The 17,631-nt window shown below is 44.8% G+C and overlaps 1 protein-coding gene across 3 annotated transcripts in view; it reads right to left on the bottom strand.

The window, feature by feature from the left end:
* Positions 1–17,631, bottom strand: part of LOC308311920 (dedicator of cytokinesis protein 9-like) — a 157,543-nt gene that overhangs the window by 116,907 nt on the left and 23,005 nt on the right. For 2 of the 3 annotated variants that reach the window (XM_080758716.1, XM_080758715.1), the window contains exon 1: positions 3,220–3,469. The exons of the other annotated variant lie outside the window; for it this stretch is intronic. In XM_080758716.1, coding sequence (XP_080614842.1) covers positions 3,220–3,363 — 144 coding nt within the window. In that variant the 5' untranslated portion in view covers positions 3,364–3,469. Of the gene's footprint in view, positions 1–3,219; positions 3,470–17,631 lie in introns of those variants that run through there. 3 annotated transcript variants of the gene reach the window in all.

Raw genomic sequence — 17,631 nt, 5'->3', positions numbered from 1 at the left:
AAAACCACATATTACACACATAAATACCCCCAGGAAAGTGATCTAAAGCTTCTAAACGTCATTAACATATATTTTTTTGCAAAAAGGGTGAAGTGTCCCTTTAAGTGTGCGGGTGAAAAATAATGTGATCAGTACATGCAAATTGCAATGAACATTGCATGAATTGCATGCACCTGGGACCTTGCCTCAGTGATGTATCCCCCCCCCCGTAATCGGGGTTTCAGGTAACATCATATACCCCTCACTCAGGTGACCCAGCCGGGGGTGATCAAGTCCCGAGTCACGTCCCAGTATAGCTATAGTACCCACGATCAGTCCCACTAGGGAAAGACCCGGGCCAAAACAATCTGCCGCTCATATAGGAAACCACTCTGCCGGGACTGGGTGGTGGTGGTGGTAGACCCATCTATTCTGGACTATAGGCTCTGTGGGTTGACTCCTGTCCGGGCCCCTCCTGTCCCGGGCCCCTCCTCCTACGTCTCACCAGGTCCACACTCCACAATATAGTGTCTGGGGGTGGTTGAGCCTTGTATTGTACCTATATATACCTGCAAACTTAACTACTTACTTTACTTTATTGGTTTATTTAGTCGTATATTGATGAACATTACATTAAAAAATGCAGCTAATTTCCATTAGCCATCAAACAATACAAACATGACTGACATACAGGACATTATCATACAAATACCTAGTACATTTCAAACATAATAACACTAGTATAAGGACACGAAAATAAGAACAGATTGAACTATTATTGTCAACCTTTGATGGTCAGTACATTTTGACTGAAGGTAGACTTTCTGCCATGGACCTCACAGTCACCCCTGGATGCAGACCAGTGTTGTTTTTGGCAGCAAATTTCTATTTTAGTTTTAGTCATAGTCTTTGGACTGAAACTTCATTTAGTTTTAGTCACATTTTAGTCACCTGGAATGTCTAGTTTTAGTCGACTAAAAATGTCATAAAATGTATTTTGGTGGGTCTTGATGCCGAAAGTAAATGAGTTTTTATCACTTGCTGAAAATCAGCTATTTTCAGCATGCAACCCAAGTGTAAAATGACTTATACTGGATCTCTTGTCGCACTAGTCCCTTCCTGACATTTTAGTGTAGTTTTTATTTGTCGACGAAATTGTCAGTATATTTAGTCTTAGTTTTAGTCATCGTAGCTTAGTTTTTATTTGTTTTTGTCAGTGAAAATAGGTAGTCGACGAACATTTTTCGCCGTTAGTTTTAGTCAACGAAAACAACACTGATGCAGGTGTCAAACAACAGGTATACGACCCAAGATCACGGCAAAGGAAGGCAGTCCGCATGTAGGTCTCGGCTCCCAGTTATCCTGATCCTCTGATAAAGTTGCCTGGGAGCTATAGTGTTACCTTTACCTAGTATAGGCCTATAGTTACCTATAGTAGTGTAAAAGTTATACCTATAGTGTGCGGACTGCCTTCCTTTCTTCATCGTACGTATTTTTGTCCAGCACCTGTAGAGTTTTTTGAGACGTGTCATACTTCCCTTTGGACCACCCCAAGAGCATATTATGCCTCTTAGTTAAGTCTGAGCGAAATGTGACGGAAACTCTTGCGAGAGCCAGATCGCCAACGTCTCGTCAAACAAGACAGTAAGACACACAACGACAACTAACAGTCACTCAAAATCACTGTTGATTTCGTGGACGAGAGATCCAGTATCCAATAATAAAAGACAGTAATTTTAGCCATGATGACTAAAACTAACTAACGTAACTAAAAGACTAAATATATTAAGAATTTCGTCAACAAATAAAAGCTAGACTAAAATGTTAGGAAGGGACTAGTGGACAAGAGATCCAGTATAAGTCATTTTACACTTGGTTGCATGCTGAAAATAGCCGATCTACAAGCCGTGACACGTTGCGAGGTTGTAGATCAGCTATTTTCAGCAAGTGCAAAATTTGCCATTATGACGGCATCAAGGCTCCGCCAAAATACATTTTAGTCGACTAAATCAACTAAAATAGGCTAAAACTAGATTAACACTTAAAACACTTCCAGATGACTAAAATGTGACTGAAACGAAAACCATTCAAGAGTGAAACTAAAAATAAAAAAGCTGCTGTCAAAACCAACACCATCAAAATGGACCTACTATGCTGTAACAATGCAACTGACAGCAGACAGCACAGTAACATAATGTGACCAGATTTGAGACTTTTTTTCAAATGAGTTAATAGCACAGGCAGACTCTTCACATACTAAGAGCATGTGTGAAATAAGTGTCAGAGCTGAAATCGACATGTAAATTAAATGAATGCTTAAAACATGTAGCTATGTATAACGTTAGAGTCCACAGAAGTGAACCTTTCAAGCCTGTTTTCTCAACTTGCAAGACATTACTCTATGAGCCATATCTCCAAAACTGGTGGGTCAAACTGAACAACCAATATGTCAATTTAAAGCTATGATTCCCTGCTTTCATAATACATGAAAAAACGAAAAAGAGCAAAAAGAAATCCAATGGCAGTCAAATGTATAGTCACATATCTTCTCGTACAAGACGCCCGCAAGTAACCTCCCGTTCCCACTGAGCAGCGAACCACCGACGCAACGCATCATGCTCTCAGTCAGGGACGTGTCGCGCACACATAGACATCAAAGGGGGGCTTCAGCACCTGCCCTTTTACCCGACTGTAAAACAACCTGCCCTCTCCAGACCAACGAATGCAGCGTTTACTACTACATGGTGAAAGAAACGCAAAATGCACTCCCTCTCCTGTCCATGCCATCCCGGAAAAGGCAGCGTTCTAATAGCTTCTTTTCCCCGAAGTCCCACCTGAACTTGGAACGCAAGAATTTTAACGCTGAACAAAAAATTGTTTTCTAAACCCATGTCGTATACTGTACGCCCGCATCTCCAGTATAGATAAAGAGTGCCGAGTTGCGCCCAACCAGAAAATAGCTGATCTACAAGCTCTCAACATAGGGTGTTGTATGAGCTTGTATATAAGATCAGCTATACTTTTGCTGGTTTTTGTCCAAAAAAGTAGCCCTCTCAACAGGACCACAGCCAGCCCCCCTTGCCTCTCGAAACACTCCCGGCTCTCTCCCTCACTCTCTCCCTCACTCTCTCCCTCTCTCTCTCCCTCACTCTCTCCCTCTCTCACTCCCTCACTCTCCCTCACTCCCGGCTCTCTCTCTCTGTGGTGGTGAGCTGAGAGACGAGGTCATGGTGGACTCACCGCTGCCGTCACCGCCGGTGACACCGCCGCCTCCGTCACCTCGGCCATCTCCATCTCCGCCAGCGAGCTCCTGTACTGCTGGGGGGACTCGATCACCATCTCCCTCTTTGGGGGGGCTTTGTTGGCTGCCCGGCTGCCCTGCATGGCTATATGGTTGCTATATATATAACAACAACGACGCTGCTCTATAGGCCAGCGCCAGCGCCTGTGTGTGCATGTGTGTGTGTATACGTGTGTGTGCGTGTGTGTGTGTGTGTGTGCGTGCGTCTACAATGGAGGCTGAGCACTCAGAGAGAGAATGCCATGGCAGAAAAAAGTTGTCTGCCTCAGCCTGGTGGAAGTTGTTGTGAGAAGCTTAGGCTGTGTCGTCCAACCAGACCCCCCCCCCCCCCCCCGCCGCCCCCTCCTCCTCCCACCCCTCGCCTCTCTCTACTCAATCACAATAGCCCAGCCTCTCTCTCTCTCTATCTCGCTCTCTCTCTGTCCTTGGCTCGCAATAGAAAAAAAAAGCTGGTCCCTCCCACTTCCACAGCTGCACAGCTGTGGAAGTCTGCATGTGTGTGTATGGGTGTGTGTGAGTGTGTGTGCGCGTGTGAGAGAGAGAGAGAGAGAGAGAGAGAGAGGAGTATGTTGTTGAATCACATGCCATCGACCACTCCCTCACAAAAAGCTCACTAGAGGCCGCCAGCAGCAGTCATGCATCATTTGCCAACTCTTATACCTGCCAGTGTGTGTGTGTGTGTGTGTGTGTGTGTGTGTGTGTGTGTGTGTGTGTGTGTGTGTGCGTGTGTGTGCGTGTGTGCGTGTGCGTGTGTGTGTGTGTGTGTGTGTGTGTGTGCGAGTTCGGGACAGGGGGGGAAAGCCGGCGTGTTGATAAAGTTCTGCTACTCCATTGATATTACGGCTCCCTTTGAACTGGTCGTGTGTGTGTGTGTGTGTGTGTGTGTGTGTGTGTGTGTGTGTGTGTGTGTATGTGTGTGTGTGTGTGCCACTGCCGTCTCCATCGCCGCGGGCGGACACCGCGGGGGGTGTGACTGTGTACTGTGGACACCCCCCCCCCCCCACCACCCCCCCACCCCTTATCCGGATCTCAAACACAAAGACACACACACAAGTCTCTCTCACTGCTTCTTCAGGAAGGTTTGCTTTGCCAGCCTCCTCCCGTCCACAGAGCTGTCTCTGAGGAGATCCAACCAATCCTTTCATCTCAGCGACGGCAGGCGCCGCGGCTCAGCTGTTTTCCGTCTGAGCGCGCGCCACACACACACACACACACACACACACACACACACACACACGCTCCCAAAACCATGACATTCAAGAGTTCAGCTTCAACAAAGGCATTACTGTCAGAAATGACACTCTCTTCTCCTCCTTCTGGCTGGCATGGCGTTTCACTCTTTCTCCGCAAACCCTCGCAGCGGCCACACCGATGCCCGCGAGCCACAGATTAACTCATATCGGCTGGAGTTTCTATATATATACTCCAGAATTGCCAAGGGGTTCATTTCAACGGAGAACCGTCTTATTTTCCTATACGCACAAGTTATAGGCCATACTGTATACACGGCATGGCAACACGTTTTGAGCTTGTAGATTGGCTATTTCTTGCTATGACAGTAATATGCGGCCTGTGGCCCTATGGAGTGAGTGTGGAGAAATATATTGGCCCCCTCGCCATCGTCAAAGTTGCCTATATATACCCCTGCTCTGGATGGACTGGTTGGGAATCACTGGCTTATCCACGTTCCATGCAGTGCATGAGGACGGTGTTTCTCCTTATACAGAACAAAATAATTCCCCCAAATTCCCCCTCAGCCACCACAGAGTTGACGTCACTGCCCCGGCCCCCGACATACACATACACATACCCAGAGAGGAGAGGAGAGGAGAGGAGAGGAGAGGAGAGGAGAGGAGAGGAGAGGAGAGGAGAGGAGAGGAGAGGAGAGGAGAGGAGAGGAGAGGAGAGGAGAGGGATGTAAACAGTGTAGGTCAGGATGACTTCAAAAGGTCTCCGCATTGCGGCTACAGTTCCATAATTATTGGTGGGAAAAAAAGCATATTACAGTGTGCTAATACAGTGTGTTCATGCATGAATGTGTGTGTGTGTGTGTGTGTGTGTGTGTGTGTGTGTGTGTGTGTGTGTGTGTGCGCGCGCGCGCAGGCACACGCGTGTGTTCATCTGTGTGTCAGTGTCCTCTGATGTGCCCTGGGCCTGGAGTGCCTATAATTTGCATCTCTTGTATAAACTGTACTTCGATCAAAGAGCCTCATTCAACTATACAGCCAGAATAAAACCCCCATGTCTGCAGTATACGCTTATCCCAGTAACACAATCAGAGCCGGGATTTCTTTCAAAATAGAAGCTCGGGGTGTCCTATAGGGTATAGGTATACCCTCACAAAAAACATGCGGTAATCCTGGTCTCCAAAACTGCCTCCCCCGGGCCAGCCGGGGCGCCTGATGGAGGGGAAAGGAACTGGTTGGAATAACGTGTTCCTTCCACGCGCTATACGTCCAACCAGGGAAACTCCCCCCTGTCAGGTGTAAAGGAGCAACTTGGACACTCAGGCATGAAGGAAGCATGAGTTCAAGTCCGTTGCTCTCCCCTTGTCCCCCATATACGGGGACTAGGTTGGCGGAGGGTGTGAAGAGCCCAGGATCACGTTAGATAATTGACACAGGGGTGAAAAATGGGTTACAAAATCGTGGGTTAAAAAAAATATTTAAAAAAAGAAGCTTGGGTGCTGGGAAGATATATAAAAACATTTTTTTCTCTCGTTTCATATCAATGAAAAATGTGCTAGGACGTGTGTGCAAGCAATTCGTCGGTTGGATTAGTTATGAGTGACGTTCCCATGGGTAAATGGGTAAATACTAAATAGGACAGATTCTACAATAATGTCTTCTAAATCATGACAGTTTTCTGACAAACCCCATGTTTCTATATCAGTGGTTCTCTCAACTATATTTCATGTCTAGGAGCCCCAAATATTATATGAATTTGACCGCGGGACCCCCATCTGAAAATATGTTGTTTCAGACTGGGACCCCCCCCAGAAGCAAAGATTTGAGTTAAAAAAACGTTCGCTGTGAAAGAATATATATTCAAAGATTTACGTCACATTTTCAGGATCTGCTCATTTTCAAGACGCTGAACTTTATCCACTGGTCTGGACCGGAACCCCTTTTGGTGTTTTAAGCATTATGTCGCAGATTTTGTCACAGATCTACAAGCCCATAGCTTGCTATTTTTTTAATCGTGAAAATGTGGCACAAATCTTTGAATATAGATTATTTCAGAGCGAGCGTTTTTTAACTGGCCATGCCCACTTGTGATGACGGCAATGGCCGTTTTTTAGCCCAATGAGGCTAAAACAAATTTTTTGTTTTTTGGCAAAACTAATGCTTGGAATGTATTCAGCATCATGAAAACCCCCTAATTTGACATGTCACATGCTACATAAAGCATGATGAAATTTAGAATATTTTGCCTTCTATAGGTTGTTAATGTCACATATCACCAATTATGAAAAATTGCTCAACATATGCAAGTTAGCATCCGGCAGTTTCCACATGCTGGGGAGTCGGGACCCATACTAAAATGTTCTAACATAAAACCTTGGTGTACTCAACATGTCCGGGTTCACATTCTGGCTACTATATAGACTAAAAAGCTATGAGGTGACACAGACGCTGTCCTCAGGTCTGAATGGGCAGTACAGCAGGGCAGAAACAGAAACACTATTAGAGACACTGCACTATCATCACGTCCCTCTTCTCTTCCCCAGTGGAAGCCGGATGATCGGAAAGGAACTGCCATTATAGCTTTGCCTTTTCCCCGAAATCAACATCCCCTTCGATAAGTTATTTCGGGGTCAATCGTACATGAACATTAAGTCTGTTTGTTCTCCATCAAAGCAAAGTCACAGAGAGTGGATTTCCTTTTTGTTTTTTCCCTCTAGGGAAAACTGCAAAAAGCACAGATACTCTCTTAACACTTAACAGTCATCAGAGTCGTGTTACGCTGACGTCTTACATTGAAGGTATTGTTTCTGACAACTTGTCTACCACTAATAACACTTCCTACTATACTACTGTTACCACCATTATAACGCCAATATTGTATTAACCCATTCTGAACGGGAACCCGTTTTGGTGTTAGCATCATGTTATGCTTTAGCTATTGAAAAATAGCAGATCTACAAGCTCATAGCGCGCCACCGAGTGGCGCGCTACGAGCTTGTAGGTCTGCTATTTTTGAAAAATCGAAAGAACGACTGACATTTTTAGAATCTGATCTCAGGTCAGAATGGGTTAATCAGACCAGTGTGTGTCCAGTGGAAACCTCGTATGAATCTGATCTCAGGTCAGAATGGGTTAACCACTATGTACAACACAGTACTGAGGTCCCTCAAGGGCCTGTAACTCAGAGTATATATGAATAGAGACGGAGAGACCGGATTTCTCCTCCATCCACTTGCATTAAAGGTAGAGTAAGTGATTTCACTTAATTCAAATGTCACTTATTTTTTTTGTTTTGTTGTGATAATCCTCTCTACTATAGAGTGTGCTGACCATATAAGGAGTTCCCCTTAGGTTTCGTTTTTTGACTCTCTATCCTGATTGGACGAAGGCTTATAGGTCCCACAGCCAAAAACGAAACCTAAGGGTTTTTTTTAGGCCACTTACTCTACCTTTAAAGGACCACTTCACCACTTTTCAACCTATCTTCATATAATAGGTCCTCACTAATAATCATGATAAAATGGCACGATTTTTTTCTACTCAGTCTGTGTCTCATAGGAGGTGTCACGATCCGTGATGTGTTGGTTTTCATGTTTTCCAGTTATGGTTTGTGTTTTACTTTTCTGTTGTGTTCCTCTGATTTATATGTTACTTATATGAAGTATTGTGTTCTTGTTTTCCTAGTTCCTGTTTGAGTTTTGCTTTACCGTTGTGTGCTTTTAGTTTGTAGAATTGTTCATAATGTTTCCTGTCTGTCTTGTTACTGTTTGCCTCCCTTGTCAACCTGTGCTGTGATTAGCCTAGTGTTTCCACCTTGTCCTGTTTGTTCCCCAGCCTATCACAGTGCTGTTCACCTGTGCCCTTGTGTATTTCTACCCCCCCTGATCCCAGTGTTTCCTTGCTAGTTCATTGTGGTATGTTGCGTGTGTCTTGTCTTGACACCTTTTGTGCTTCCAGTGTTTTTGTTTGTATTCTATAGTTATTTTGAGTTATTAAACCTTTTGAAATGATCTGCTCTGCCTCTGCTCCTCCTGCATTTGGGTCCTACAAACTCTCCTGACTTGAACCGTGACAGAATGAACTAGCCATTCTGGACCCAGCGGAGAGAGGTTGTTTTTCCTGTTTTTTTAAGTATGCTAGTCTGGAGCCAGCCAAGTAGACCAACTGCCATGGCAGACAATCCATGGTCTGCTACTGTCCAGGCCATGCCCCAGTCTATCAGACCTGGGTTTGTGGCCCTCCAGTCTGTCTGTCCGTATCCTGCATTCCTCCAACTGGCCTATGGTGAGACCGATTCAACACAACCTTCTTTTGTGGTGTCTCACTTGGCCTCATTCGGAGTGAACCAGCGGTCCTCCAGGAGGGGGCGTGATCCTCGTGGCTCCCGACGCCACCATCACTCCCCACTGCCCAGCATCCAGTGTGTCTCGCTGCCCAGCGCTGCCGACGCCTTAACTGATGCCTTGTCGGCCGTTCCTGCCAACATCACACCTGGACACTGGTTGGCTGTGCTGCCCAACGCCCTGCCTGAATCATCACCTGACGTTCTGTCTGAATTCTCGTCTGCCGACGTTCTGTTTGAATTCTCGTCACCTGATGTCCCGTTTGAGTTCTCATCCCCTGACGTTCCGTCTGAATTCTCGCCTGCGGTCCCTGCAGTCGTTCTGTTTGAATTCTCGTCAGCTGATGTCCTGCCTGGTGTCTTGTTGGCCATCCCCGCCAACATCCCACCTGTCCTGTCTGATGCCTCGGCAGCTGTTCCCGCTGACTCCATACCTGTCCTGCCGGAGACTTCTGTGGCTGCACCAGCTAATGACCTGCCGGAGGCCTCGCCAGCCGACTACGTCGATGACCAGCGTGTGCCCTCTGGACCCTCGTCAGCCGACGACTTGCCAGAGCCCTCGCCAGCCGTCAACTTAGACAACCTGCCTGTGCCCTCAGCGCCATCATCAGCTGTCATCACTGGTGTCCCGCCTGTCATCCCTGAGTCCTTGTCGGCTGCCCCGCCGACGTCCCTCCTGTGTCCCGGTCGGCTGTCCCCGCTGACATCCCACCTGATATCATGCCCACTGTCCCCGTCAACGTCCACCTAAGCCCCCGGCGGCTGTCCTTGCCACCGACTCAAGTAAACTCTTGCCAGCCTTCCCCGTTGACGTTCTGTTTGAATCCCCGTTGGCTGTATCCACCTTGTTTTTTGTTTTTTTTGTGTGTTTTTTGTAGCCCCTGGGCCCTCCTTCCAGACCCCCGCCACCCACCCTGCTTATGTTCTGGACAATGTTGAGGAATGTCTGGAAGCCATTCCTTAAGAGGGAGGTACTGTCACGATCCGTGATGTGTTGGTTTTCATGTTTTCCAGTTATGGTTTGTGTTTTACTTTTCTGTTGTGTTCCTCTGATTTATATGTTACTTATATGAAGTATTGTGTTCTTGTTTTCCTAGTTCCTGTTTGAGTTTTGCTTTACCGTTGTGTGCTTTTAGTTTGTAGAATTGTTCATAATGTTTCCTGTCTGTCTTGTTACTGTTTGCCTCCCTTGTCAACCTGTGCTGTGATTAGCCTAGTGTTTCCACCTTGTCCTGTTTGTTCCCCAGCCTATCACAGTGCTGTTCACCTGTGCCCTTGTGTATTTCTACCCCCCCTGATCCCAGTGTTTCCTTGCTAGTTCATTGTGGTATGTTGCGTGTGTCTTGTCTTGACACCTTTTGTGCTTCCAGTGTTTTTGTTTGTATTCTATAGTTATTTTGAGTTATTAAACCTTTTGAAATGATCTGCTCTGCCTCTGCTCCTCCTGCATTTGGGTCCTACAAACTCTCCTGACTTGAACCGTGACAGGAGGGCTGTGGGCAGTTTAGAAACCGTCCTCCAGTGACATCATCATTAGGCAGATATTTTTTTAAACAAGATTTCTTTAAAAAAATGTTTAGATTTTCATTATCGTGAGAACGATGGCTTCCATTTTCGCATTGCAACTTTTCAGGACTAGAAAGCCTGCAGTTTCTATTAGCTTGTATTCCCCATCGATGATGTCACTGGAAGACGGTTTCTGAACTGCCCACAGCCTTCGTATTAGACACAGGCCGAGTAGAAAAAAATTGCGGCATTTTTTCATGATTATTAGTGAGGACCTATTATATGAAGATAGGTTGAAAAGTGGTGAAGTGGTCCTTTAAGTTGCTCTAAAAGCGCATGAGGCGATTTCACTCCTCCTTCCGCGTATAGGAACAGAGTGCAAAACTGTCCGAGAATCTATAAAGCCATCTTATGAAATCTTTCTCTCTCTTGGCAGAGAGAGTTCAACATTTTGAACCTGTGAAATGGGACATTGGGAGTAGTTATTTCCCCCCCAACACTGTCTCTGTGTGTCTCACGGCTGTGCCACGGAGGACAGCAGGGTCTCAGTGTGACCGCGGGGTCTCCGATCACCGTGCGTATATACAGTACGCATACAGTACGGCGGGGTCTCCCAGTACTGTATACGTGTGATAATAATCAGGCTGTTGTGTGAAGCCCCTCGCTCGCTCACTGCTGAGTGAGGTCATCCCTGCCTCGTTCACCCACATCTCCTCCTGAGCGCTCTCTCACGCCATCACGTGTGTGACTGTGTGTGTGTGTGTGTGTGTGTGTGTGTGTGCGTGCAGTGCACGTGCGTCCGCGTATATGTGCCAGACGGTGTGAATGTGGTTTTCTCTCTTTGTGTGGCCTTGTTGCATTAAGTTCACATCAATTCACTTAGTGAGAGAGAGAGAGAGAGAGAGAGAGAGAGTTAGTGAGTGAGGGAGAAGAGAGAGTGAGAGAGAGAGAGTGAGAGAGAAGAGGATGTCTACTTGCTTCAACACAGCTTGAACCCATTAGGCCATGCGAGCCCTCCACACCCTTCCCTTGAGGAGTACACGCACGCACGCACGCACGCACGCACGCACGCACGCACGCACGCACGCACGCACGCACGCACGCACGCACGCACGCACGCACGCATGCACGCACGCACGCACACCGAGCGTCACTCCGGCCTGTGGAGGATTGCATGAGGACAGGTTGATGACATTTTTGGGAGCTGACCTTCACTATGAGCACTCAGAGAGAGAGAGAGAGAGAGAGAGAGAGAGAGAGAGAGAGAGAGAGAGGGTGTTGTCTGAAAAACACGCACGCACGCACGCATGCACGCATGCACACACGCACACACACACACACACACACACACACACACACACACACACACACAGACCTTCAAAGACAACTCTGGACATATGCTTGAACGATCTGCCAAAATCACACAATGCACCACCATCATTTATATACACAGGCTAACGGCGCTGGCTCCTCCATGGGCTATAACTAGCCCCTCCCCCTCCTATATCAAGCTTTTAGTTACCGTTGTCTTTAACACATTGGATGCTAAGTACGGGTATACTCGTCCTATAAATTAATTAGGCTCGTCTTGAGTCGATAAGGCTATCCAACGTTGAAGCTGTCACCACCTACTGGCGAAAAGAGGAACTGCAGCACTTTCACATGGAGGTGGACGGACGTTCATGACGTTATGTGCGTAAGCCCCGGACCTCAAATTTGAGGTCCTGGGCTAGGCTAAACTTCCGCTCGCTCGAGCCATTGAGTTATAATTGTACTGTACTTCCGGCAGTCTTCCGGGTGCTTCAAAACGCCACTGAGCAACTTCTACTGAAATTAATAGCTGGGGGGCGGGGCTAACACTCCGGTTCGGTCTCTATCATTTTATTACTCTGTGGTTTGATATCGCTGTGTTTCATCTTTGGAACTGTTCCGGTTGCTATGCACGGTTGCTAGAGCGTCGAGGGACCGTTGAGGGACGCTATTAGTGTAGATTTATAGGGCGCTAGCCCCTCCTATATTCAGCTATTAGTGTAGATTTATAGGGCGCTAGCCCCTCCTATATTCAGCTATTAGTGTAGATTTATAGGGCACTAGCCCCTCCTATATTCAGCTATAGTGTAGATTTATAGGGCGCTAGCCCCTCCTATATTCAGCTATAGTGTAGATTTATAGGGCGCTAGCCCCTCCTATATTCAGCTATTAGTGTAGATTTATAAGGCGCTAGCCCCTCCTATATTCAGCTATAGTGTAGATTTATAGGGCGCTATCCCTTCCTATATTCAGCTATAGTGTAGATTTATAGGGCACTAGCCCCTCCTATATTCAGCTATAATGTAGATTTATAGGGCGCTAGCCCCTCCTATATTCAGCTATTAGTGTAGATTTATAGGGCGCTATCCCTTCCTATATTCAGCTATAGTGTAGATTTATAGGGCACTAGCCCCTCCTATATTCAGCTATAATGTAGATTTATAGGGCGCTAGCCCCTCCTATATTCAGCTATAGTGTAGATTTATAGGGCACTAGCCCCTCCTATATTCAGCTATAGTGTAGATTTATAGGGCGCTAGCCCCTCCTATATTCAGCTATTAGTGTAGATTTATAGGGCACTAGCCCCTCCTATATTCAGCTATAGTGTAGATTTATAGGGCGCTAGCCCCTCCTATATTCAGCTATTAGTGTAGATTTATAGGGCACTAGCCCCTCCTATATTCAGCTATTAGTGTAGATTTATAGGGCGCTAGCCCCTCCTATATTCAGCTATTAGTGTAGATTTATAGGGCGCTAGCCCCTCCTATATTCAGCTATTAGTGTAGATTTATAGGGCGCTAGCCCCTCCTATATTCAGCTATTAGTGTAGATTTATAGGGCACTAGCCCCTCCTATATTCAGCTATTAGTGTAGATTTATAGGGCACTAGCCCCTCCTATATTCAGCTATTAGTGTAGATTTATAGGGCGCTAGCCCCTCCTATATTCAGCTATTAGTGTAGATTTATAGGGCACTAGCCCCTCCTATATTCAGCTATTAGTGTAGATTTATAAGGCGCTATAGCCCCTCCTATATTCAGCTATTAGTGTAGATTTATAGGGCGCTAGCCCCTCCTATATTCAGCTATAGTGTAGATTTATAGGGCGCTAGCCCCTCCAATAGGGGGCGCTATCCCCTCCTATATTCAGCAATTAGTGTAGATTTTCATCCTAACGCAAACATTAAATTCCCATTGACAATGAATGGAGAATTTACATCACAGTGTCTGAGCAAATCGACATAATGTTACGTCATGGTGATGTACGATAAGATAAGAGCGCCCCTCACTTCACACGGGCGTGATTTTTAACTTGACTAAAATGTAAACAACAGAACACGCCGCTTGTTCATTTTCTGTGGTATAGCTGACTTGAGTGCTATAGGGTTGTTTTGTTTGTTTCTGTGGTACTTGGCCGATTTGAAATCCTGTTTCAACTTGTACACTGACAGCCCTATAGTGGAGGGTCCTGAATCCCCCAGACCCAGCCTGATACCAAGCTCAAAGCGGGCATTACCTCCTAAAGCCCCTCTAAACGCCAGTGTGGGGAAACAGTGGGATGCGAGAGATTAAAAGCACAACAGGACAGAGTCAAAACAAACAAGTGACCGACCGCCTCGGTGCCTCGTGGTCACTAGTGGTGGGAGGAAAAACTAAGTAGTACTCACATGTTTTACTTAAGTAAAAGTATCAATACTGAAATGTAGAAATGCATGCGTTACAAGTAAAAGTTCCGGAATTCAAAACTGTACAAAAGTATCTGTATCAAAATGTACTCAAAAGTACCAAAAGTATAGAAAGTAGGCCTATAACTCACTGTGCAGAATGTCCCATTTCAAGTTTTCAAACATATTTAAAAAATATATATTTTTAAAATAGCGGATCTTCAAGCTCAATCGCGACACATTGTGAGCTTCTAGATCGGCTATTTTCGAATGCCTGGACATCATGTAACTATCTATAGGGCTGAAGTGCATAATGTATATTTTGTAATAATTAACCAAATTACGAAAGTTTTCAAATAAAATCAGTAGTGCCGTAAATGTAGTAAAAGTACAATATTTGCCTCTGAGATGTCGTGGAGTAGAAGTATCGGAAATTTGAAATACTAATGTACAAATCAGACCATGCTCCTAGTGAACGCGAGGACCACGTAGTTCCAATCTGAGAGCCATCTTGTCTCTCCTCTTTCTCTCTCTCTCTGCACTCAGTTTCTATTCTCTCTACACACTGACCTATCTGAAACAAAGCAGAACCAGTGAGAAGAATGGCTTAGAAAGATACGTTTTCAAGCTGCCCTTTGGGGCCCTTTTTCGACCCTTCTCTGCTCTTAATTTATTGACGTTATTGACTGACACACACAGGGGCAGCAGGCAGCTCACTACTGGTGCAAACCTGAGCCATAGTATAGCGTAGCGTGCATGACATCGCAATGTGTAATATATTCCACTGTAGCAGGAAACACAGATCCAGATATATGGACAGTTTGGACATGCTTGAAAGTATTTTATAATACGTAATAATAACAGCCCCAGAGCCTTATTATTAGTATTATTATTATTATTGTTCCATTCAAAGCATTTCAAAGCCATCTTCTTGCCAGATACGAGGCTATATAATAATATAACCAAACAAACACTGATATTTATGTAGGTATTCAAAGAGCAGGGAGGTATGGAGATGAGATAAAGAGCGAGCGAGGGAGAGAGACAGATACAGAAAGCTGAAGAGAGAGAGAGAGAGAGAGAGAGAGAGGGGGGGACTCATTAGTTTGGAACTGCTTCGCTTTTTGGGTTTTTTTATTTGTATTTTTTTACGTTTTTGAAGTCGTGCACCAGTAATGTTGTGACTGGGGGAGCAAGCCTCTCGCCCTCTTCTCCCAAACCCCAGCTCCTGTGGGGACCGGCTTTATAAGAGAATTATTAGCAGAATCCCGCTGGAGGGAGCAAGAAATTCAAATGATTATACCATGACAGGCCCTTAGCTTCTGTCTGTGAATAATTAATCTTCAGCCCCCATTTTACACATGCTGAAAGAAGAGGTTTGAGGCTGATAAAAAACCTAATTATAACCTCTGGAGGAATTGGTCAAACACATGGAATCTGACACAGAAGAATTATAAGAGAGAGAAAGAGTCCAAAACCAATTAAACTTGCATGAACAACTCTGCCAAAAACGAAACCTCAAATTCAAAGTACTTTTTGACCCTCTCGGATCGTTGGTGATATTTCTACGTTCTGGTGCAGTTCGCTCGACATTCGTCGACAAATGTTCGTCGACTACCTTTCTTTTTTCAGCGAATACAACTAAATGGAAACTTAATGAAAACTAAACTATATGATGACTAAAACTAACACTAAATATACTAGACAATTTCGTCAACAAATAAAAACTAGACTAAAAAATGTTAGGAAGGGACTAGTGGACAAGAGATCCAGTATAAGTAAAAGAAGACAGTCATTTTACACTTGGTTGCATCGGCTATTTTCAAGTTTTGCAAGTTTAAGGTCAGCCATTACGACGCCATCAGGGCCCGCCAAAATACACTTTACTCGACTAAATTAACTGTAGATTTACTATAGTAGACAAAGAAATCTCATGATATTTAAGTCGACTGAAACTATAGACTATAACAATGAAACATTCCAGGTGACTAAAATGTGACTAAAACTAAATGAAAACTATTCGAGAGATTAAAACTAAATGTGTGTACAAAATAAATTCTCATATCCTTGTGTTATTGTACCATCACACACACACACACACACACACACACACACACACACACACACACACACACACACACACACACACACACACACACATACACACACACACACACACACACACACACACACACACACACTCTATATTCTTCTAATCGCCAAAGACTCCATCCCGACATGCTGTATAGCAGACTTAACCCATTCAGGACTGAGGTCGATAAAAAAAGGCTTCTGCTGTAAATCCTGACAGTTTTCTGAAAAACGTATGTTTCTGTGTCAGTGGTGCTCAACCTTTTCTGTGTCAAGGACCCCCAAAAATATAAGTATGTGTGGCCACGAAGCCACATGTAAAAATATGTCGTTGTTCGTAGATCTGCTATTTTTCAATAGCTAAAGTATAATCCCATATCCCACAAGACCCCATCCCCAACACGCTGGACACTCTCAGAGCTAAATCAGCACAAAATAATTGACTGTTTCTGTGTTTTGTTTCACTCGACACACAGAAACCGCCCACAGATGACAAGACAAATGCACCATCCTATATTTGGTTTATTTTTCCAGACAGTCTCGCATATAGCCAGACTGTTGCCTCCCACACACTTACAATGATCCCGAATTCCCTAGAGAGCAGGGGTTCTCGACTGTGGAGTTTTGTCTTCACAGTCGCGCAAATGCATCCTATTCCTGATATAAATCAAAATCATCGAAGCATTATGTATAGCTTGCTGCTCAGCAGTAATCAAAAATTAAATAAAAATCACACCTGTGTGACGTGAGAGGTGCTAATATATCAAAGTCTAACTCGTGTTGATTAGGTGATGTAATGGTGATGTAAAACAAACGGCGCCAACACATACATTAAACGCCGTTGACATTGAAGACACAATATGGCAAAAACGACACAATGTCCCTTCATTGTCAATGCGTTTACAAAACAAACATTGAACTAAAGACACGTTAAACCTGTGTGTATAGGAGGGGCTAGCACCCCTCAAAAATACAATACAATTTTAAATATATTTTCGTAGTTCCAAGTCCACCATGTCAACCACACAAAGCACCTGTCTGTGTGAACCTAGAAAGATCTGACCCTTCCTCGTGCGAAAAATGGACACAAGCACATATAAAACAAGCACACATAAAACAAGCACATATAAAACAAGCACATATAAAACAAGCACACATAAAACAAGCACACATAAAACAAGCACACATAACTGCACAAAGCTGACAGAACATCTTGAAGTTTGAACTAGATTTATAGCACAATTGCTAAAGTTAAGTTCTGTAGAGATTAGTGATGTTTTCTTTGCTCCCGATACGATTCCGATCATTTGATTTTGAGTATATCTGCCGATACAGAGTTTTCCCGGTCCGATATTGACATTTTTATAGAACACTTATCACAATAGTATACAATATCCAAAATCACAGACAATAATATCCAGTCCAATATCATGATATGGATATAAAATTGATACTAGGTAATAGGGATCACCTTTTCCTGCTCTCGATCCGATTCCGATCATTAGAAAACGACGCGATCGCCCCCCCCCGAC

The sequence above is a fragment of the Protomyctophum bolini genome (genome assembly GCF_963924005.1).
Source record: "Protomyctophum bolini genome assembly, chromosome: 24".
In the NCBI taxonomy this organism is placed as follows: Eukaryota; Metazoa; Chordata; class Actinopteri; order Myctophiformes; family Myctophidae; genus Protomyctophum; species Protomyctophum bolini.
The sequence above is the reverse complement of the archived record's forward strand: the minus strand, read 5'-3'. Positions and strand labels throughout refer to the sequence as shown.